General features: G+C 37.3%; 2 protein-coding genes across 2 annotated transcripts; one reads left to right on the top strand and one right to left on the bottom strand.

Annotated features, from left to right (window-relative positions):
- The first annotated feature begins 1952 nt into the window (after nucleotides 1-1952).
- On the top strand, nucleotides 1953-3296 carry LOC112090916. Its single transcript, XM_024163307.1, has 4 exons — nucleotides 1953-2480; nucleotides 2565-2796; nucleotides 2886-2980; nucleotides 3081-3296. Exons 1-4 carry the CDS (start codon nucleotides 1953-1955, stop codon nucleotides 3294-3296), a joined length of 1071 nt encoding a protein of 356 aa, XP_024019075.1.
- A 1629-nt stretch (nucleotides 3297-4925) lies between these two features.
- Nucleotides 4926-7085, bottom strand: LOC21405233 (vestitone reductase). The gene is made up of 4 exons (XM_024163292.1): nucleotides 6965-7085; nucleotides 6225-6737; nucleotides 5335-5521; nucleotides 4926-5220 (listed from the first exon to the last, which is right to left on the bottom strand). The coding sequence occupies exons 1-4, from the start codon at nucleotides 7083-7085 to the stop codon at nucleotides 5079-5081; spliced, it is 963 nt and encodes a 320-aa protein (XP_024019060.1). The 3' UTR covers nucleotides 4926-5078.
- Nucleotides 7086-7407: the final 322 nt, after the last annotated feature.

Genomic DNA, 7407 nt, shown 5'->3' with positions numbered 1-7407 from the left:
TCATTATAGAATGTTTATACTGTAGGTAAGCAACCGGCATATAATGCCTGATGGACTGCTGGCGAGTGGACGAACGATGTGGGGCTCGGGATATGGATACCACTCGCAAATATTTCCGCAATCAGCTTTATGTTACAAATAGTTTTGTTAATTATGATTATGAAACAGATATGTTAAGGTTTGAATATTTTAATTAAGAAAGCAATTTCGTATTTTATGTTTATAATAAGACCCTAAAAAAAAAAAAAATGTTCCGTAAATTTTAAGAAATTTCAGTAAGTACAAGTTAAAAAGTTAGTTACAGTGGCGGCCTCAAAGGAGGGGCGCTACAGAAATGAAGAGGACGTGACTTTCTATTGGTCTGAAAAACAAAAACATGCGCTGTTAATCCGACTTGCGGCTTACAATAAGAACAACAGACGCCAACCGGAGCCAGCTGATTGGGAGCAATGGGCCACAGATTTGTCCCCTCTATTTTCCAGTCCGATTCCTCCAGGCCGAGTGAAGGAGGCAAAGGAAAGACTGAAAAAGAAATTCAATGCTGCGCTTGCCCTTCGCACGAACACCGGCCTCGGATGGGATCCCGTACAAAATTGCCCAACATGCACGGACGAATACTGGGATGACTTCTGCAAGGTTTAGTACTTTTTTTATGTACTTCTGCATATGTAGTTGCATAAGATGTTTTCACCCAATTGCTGATTTTCAAGTTGCTGTGTAAACAGATGCACAAATGGGCAAAGCGTACACGTAACGACCCGCTCAAAAATTATGACCTCTACTATGAGGCCTTCGCGAGTACGCATGCACGTGGTGCGTTCGAATCACGGCAGGATGATACCGATGAGGAAGATGAAACCTCACAGCCGCACATAGAGGAAGCGGAGAATGTAGTTGGCGGAACCTCTCAAGCTGGTGAAACTGAGGAAGGTTTTGTTTGAACAATGAGAAGCGCTCTTCATTCGTTGGGACGTTCATTGAATATTGCCTCTTCTTCGCGGCCAATATCGAAGAGACCAAGCAAGAGCGGGGTAAGAATGATGGATCCAGAAGCGAAAATACTTTTAAAGAGTATAGCCAATACTCTTGAAAGGAGCCAGTCTAGCAAAGGCACTAGTTCAGGTGCAACTCAACCTGGGGCTACACAGCCTGGAGAAACGCCGACTTCAACATTTGACCGTTGCTGTGAAGTCATAAGTGAAATGCTACTTGACGACGAACAGGTTGTATCTTTTAGTGAGTATTTGAACTGGAATCCAAATTGTCAGATCTTGTTCTTACGTTTAAAAGAAAGCCAACGCCTGCTCTATGTGTTGAAAACGTTGAAGGCCTTGTCCAATCAACAGGCGCCACCCACTGGACCCACATATAACATGCCCCACGGAACACCATTTATGGGTTCCCAACCATTCCAAACACAATATCAACAACAATTCCCCGGAAATCATCCAGCTTTTCCCCAACAACCCACAAACTTAACTCAACCATCGCCCAACTATCAGCAACCGCCTCACGCTTTTCAACAAGTCCCTCCCAATTTACAACGCCCACCCCAATACTACATGGGTAATCAATACCCCAACTTCCCAGGCCAATTTGGTGGAGAAGGGAATGACGATCACGTGTAACGGCAAGGAACTTATGTGGTTCGAACAATGAGTTATTTTTATGCTTTATGTTTATGTTGTTGACGTTCTTATTCATGAACTCTCATTTATTTGGTTATTAGCGACTTCTGTACTATGTTACATTGTGAGTTTTACATTTATCTTTGCATTTGTGAACAATGTAGAATTGGGCCTACGGCCGCTATCTACCTTTCATTTCCCGTTAATGACATTTGTTTTCACACTATGAGACAGGTTTTACTTTGGAGAATTGTTATTGTTCAATTGTTGTCAAATTATTTGTTGCATATTGGTATTGTAGAGCATATACCACTTTCAGGTACCATGTCGAATGCCGGCCCATCAAACCAAGGAAACACCCACCCCGTGAATGGTGATTCCGACTCTGAAGATGACTTCGTACTTGGTGCTGCCGCAGTGTGGGTATGTTACGACGACTTCTTGGAAAGACCTCTTCCAAGACCAAGAAATAATAGTCATTATACAGGTCATCAACGTCTTGGTGATCTGTTAGATGGGCACGAACTAGTGATCTACAATAAGATAAGAATGAGAACTGATTGCTTCAAGCGGTTGAGTTGGTTACTTGAACAAAAGAATCTGTTAAAGAGTACTAGAAATATGAACGTGGATGAACAACTGATGATTTTCCTCACAATTGTGTGCCAAAGCGAAAGTAATAGGGAGACGCAACATCAGTGGCAGCATTCAGGAGCGACAATCTCAAAGTATTTTATGATTGTACTGAATGCCATATATCGACTACGACATGATTTTATTGTGCCCCCAGACTTTAACACTATCGACCCGTTCATTGAAACTAGTGGGAGCAAGTACAGGCCTTGGTTTGATGTAAGTCAACATAACATTTTACTTGATTATTCTTTCGTTTATGTTACATAACCTTGTTTGGACTAATCTACTTTTACTTTGCAGAACTGTGTTGGTGCACTTGATGGGACACACGTTCCTTGCGTTCCGCCGCCCGACAATCCAGAGGTATGGAGAAATAGGAAGGGATTTATGTCTCAAAATGTTCTGGGTGTATGTTCGTTTGACATGAAGTTTACATACATGCTTGCTGGATGGGAGGGATCTGCACATGACGCCCGCGTGCTTGAATCAGCCCTTGATGGCCGACACAAAAAGTTTCCAACTCCTCCTGAAGGTAAACATCGTTTCTACATTGTTAAGTGGTAAAAAGTTGGAATTTAATTATCTTCACGGATGATTTTGTAGGCAAATTTTATTTGGTAGATTCGGGCTACGCAAACAGAGGTTGTTTCCTAGCACCATACCGTGGTAGTACGTCGGAATTGTATCGAGCGCACATTTGGGGTGTGGAAAGCAAGGTTTCGCATTCTCAAGATTATTAACAACTACCCAATGAAGAAACAGGTAAAAATACCTATTGCTTGTGCGGTCATACATAACTTCATACGCATGTTTCAGCATGATGATAGATTTATGACACAATACTTTCAAGATGGGATTCCGGTAAGTGAAATCGACCCTGAAAATGCGGAACAAGATGTAAATCAAAATCACAACCCAGATCGGGCAACAAACACAGCAACCAATACAGCATCTCCTACGCAGATGCGCCTCATAAGAGTTGAAATGGCAAGTTCGATGTGGCAATCCCAACGCACAAACAACAATCAATAGTAGGCAATTATTTGACAATGTATAATTCGACACATTTGAGGCAATGCTTATTTTCTCTTTTTTTTCATCATTCATTTTTTTTTTCTATGTGACAAGTAATTTATTACTCTATTAATTAATTACATGTACTTCTCATTTGAATATGATATGTTAAAAAACGTGGAATCCTCTTCAATTTAACGGTAGAAGTTTTTTTTTTTCATTCATATCATTTAAAATAAAAGAGAATTGAGATGGTAGTTGGAATTATGAATCTGTGAAATGAACACATCACAGCTCGAATTGTGAGTCAAACTTGAGACTCCAATGCACTCCTAAACACTAACTCCAATTCCAATCACAATTCCAATCATGATTCTAACTCCAATCATAACTTTAACTCAAATTGTAAAAATTTTGATTGGTGAAGTGAACACACCCTAAAAATTCCCTTTTTCATCCTTACACAAGCCCCCATTAAAACTTTTTACTCTTTTAGTTTTTACCTCACTGTGTAACCTCATTAGTCATCAAAAAGGAAGGAAAAAGAGGTTGTGAGAAAAAGACAAATGGGAGGTTGGTAATCGTGGTCAACTCTCAAAATGTAATGGGTTCATAAATTTTGCATCAGGTTACTTGAAATTTGTAAAGCTTTATATAATTCTTTTGTTCTTTTTTTTTTTTTTTCGCTTACTTGGTTTCTTCTTGAATGAAACTTTCGTTCTGTTGTTTATTAAACTAGTGTGTGGGGGAAGTGCCCATGGCAGTTCAATATGTTTTTTAACTTTCCAAGAAGATGTGCTATTGAATAAGGTCTCCAAATAATTATCTAGTACTGGTAGTAGTTTAACTGTTGTAGAAGCTGATCAATTTTTAGTTTTCTGACAAAACAACTACAATTAAAATGAAAACATTATCACTAATACAAATGATATAAGTTTGAAGATAATGACAACTACCTTCTTTAATTAGAATTCTATAACATATCAGAATTCTCGAGGTTCTAAAAGGTGATCAATGCGTTCTTTATATCGAGTATCATCATTTATACTTGTATTTGAACCATATATTAGGTTGCAAAATAACTTAGCATTCTTGTCAGTAGGGTGACATTTGTTATCTTTTAAATTTCCATTTTCTTTGTCAAGCATTGATGATACTAACATTTAGCAGTTTACTTTTGATGATCTTTTAAATTCCATTATTGCCAGTTGTGTTGGAAATGTTAATCACAACGCTGAGGCTGATTTTGTCGTTTGACGCCCTCCTCCTGAGTTGTGTCTTTTCTATTCAAAACGGCCTAATAATACTCATCAGAGGACACGATTAGTAAAGGATATACATTACCATTTCTTTTTTCTTTCTGTTGTAATTTGTGGGAAACATTCCCTGATTGAATAATTATCATTGTTACAGTTGTATTGTTTCTGATCCTTCGCCTATATTCATTTGCTGCATCCACAAATTTTTAAGAGACTCCTTGAATTATAGGCCCAACTGGGTAGTGTTTTTTAAAGAATTTGATTGAGTCCCTTCTATCAATTGCAATGTTTGGAAGAGATTATTGCATCACTCATACATTAATTTTAATTTTTAGCATTCCACAATCTACCTAACAAACACTACCAATCTAAAGATTTATTTCATGTATTGAAACTTTGACAAGAAAGTACTTATTTCATGATCATAATAGGTTTTACAGCTCTGTCATCACACTTCAAGTTCAAGAATAGATACTAGAGAGAAAAAAAATACCAACTCCAGAGATAATTGACCACAGAACTTTATGGGAGTACTGAAGTACTAAAGATAACCCTTTTCTTTACAACATTTAATTGCACCATCAAACATTTCTTCAACCCCATACTTGAATTCGAAACCTGAATCTCGGAGCTTCTTTGATGAGACACTTGGCAGTTTCAAACACTCTATCTTCATTTCAGAACTGCTCAAAAAAAAAAAAAAAACAATAGAAAAGCAATTAGAGGGAGAATAAAAGGGATATTTCGGAAATAATGAAATAATCTAAAAAAAGATGTGGAAGGATAATAGATCTAACTTTTTTCTGCGTGCCTGAAGTTCTGGATACTTGATAGAAAGCAACTCGAACACACTTTTAATTGTTGTGGTAATTGATGAACAAATGTACCTCCCTTTTGCCTCAGGATGTTCAAATAGGAAAATGTGAGCTCTAGCAACATCATCCACGTGCACCATGTCTATGTTTATAGGCTCATCACTGCTATCTGCGTAAATATGAATTTGAAAACGTTAATAATTAAATTAAAAGAATTGGGCCTTTTTTTTTTTTAGTATAGTATTTGGCATTTTCATTTCCTTAACTTTTCGGGATTTGACATGTTGTAAGCTAATAACTTTATGGAATGTTTGTTTCAAGGGTTCATTCCTGGTTCTGAATTATAATTCTTGGTTCTCTACGGTGTTTTTCTCTCACAAAAAGTTTGAATTTCAAAAATCAAAATCATAAATTATGGTTCTGAATCTATAAACTAAACGTCCCATTAGTTTTTTATGAATTTAATAAAGTCAAGTGCTTCTCAATCGGTGACAGCCGTTAAAAATATTGATGAAAATGCCCTCATACACATCATCTGTGCATGTTTGAAGTCGGGTATTGAAATTTTAGATGACAGCGGATCAGCACATCATCGCACATGCATGAAGTCATCTTCTTGATCCAAATTTTAACATCCTTCGTTGGGAACACTGCAACGTTTTTTATTACATTCAATAAATAATTTGCTAAAACTAATTAAGAATTAGAGGACAACTTGTTGATTTACAAAAGTGTCAAAAACCTACAAATTTATGTCGCTCTAGAAACTAAATTATCAAAAGTTCAAGGCTATCAAGAGCTTTCCAAACCAGAATTTTGTGATCTAAGAAACACATCCAAAATAAACAGTGCCGTCAAGAAGCAATACATACCTAAGAGTATTTGAATAGAGCTGGGAAGCTTTGGACAGATGAAGGGACCAACAACATAAGTAGGAATCAATGTGACAACTTCCAATCCTTGTTTCTCCGAAAATTCGAGGACTGCCCTTTCAGTTAAGGCCTTGGAAATCGCGTACGAACTTAAAGGCCAATTTAGAGTCCTTATATAATCTGTGTCACTCCAAAAGCTCTCATCCATTTTCTCTAAATTCTTTCCATTAATGAATACAGCACTAGAACTAGAAGTGTACACAACTTTTTTCACCGTTTTGGAATCTAGGCATGCCTTTAAGATTCCTATTGCTCCATCTACCGATCTTTTGGTCACTATTTCCTCTGCTTCTTTGTTCACGAAATCAACCGGAGTGGCGACATGGAAGACCCCGACGCACCCTTCGATGGCAGCGCCAAAACTTTCCGGATCATCAAGATCCGCATAGAAGATTTTCAGCTTTTCTGCTGCTCCTGGCACACTTTTAAGAAAGCTGGGGTCTTCATTATGCTCTGCACAGTTTCAATGCCAATCTTCCAACTGCATATAACTCTATTATCTAGATCTAAATTTAAAAAGCCTTGCTTGTTTAGATTTTTTTTTTTCCCTGGCTAAACTCCTAAAGAAGCATGTCTGGATTTATTTGCAATTCGTCAAAAGCATGCTTCTTCACAGGTTCAGGGATTTTTCTTCTTTCTGAGTAAACAGACTAATATTTTTCTAGTCAAAAGTTACTCACCTGGGTTAGATCTGACGGTGGTTCTGACTGAGTAACCATGATCAAGAAGTCTCATTATCAGCCAAGATGCTATGTATCCAGCGCCACCAGTTACGCATACTGCACCTTTCTCTCCTTCCATCAATGGCAGTTTCCAATAATATTGAATTATATGCCTTAATGAGGTTAAACAGTTTTCTCAAAATGTCTTTATAGGTCTTCCTTTTTTAGATTCCTTAGGCTTTGAGTCAAAAGGTCAAATAACTATAACAACAACAACAATAACGACAACAATGATGACAATCGTTGGCCTTTTTTTTTTTTTATTGAAGTCAGTTTTTGGACTTTGCCAGTTAAATCCGGGCCATAGCAACAATATTTATAAATTAATAACAAATAACGCCATTTTAATTTAGTGGATTATTTTTTGTATAAATTGAGTTGCCTAGTGAAAGAGAGAGAGA

This window comes from Morus notabilis, unplaced genomic scaffold (assembly GCF_000414095.1).
Source record: "Morus notabilis unplaced genomic scaffold, ASM41409v2 Scaffold594, whole genome shotgun sequence".
Classification (NCBI taxonomy): Eukaryota; Viridiplantae; Streptophyta; class Magnoliopsida; order Rosales; family Moraceae; genus Morus; species Morus notabilis.
This window is presented reverse-complemented; position numbering and strand designations above follow the sequence as displayed.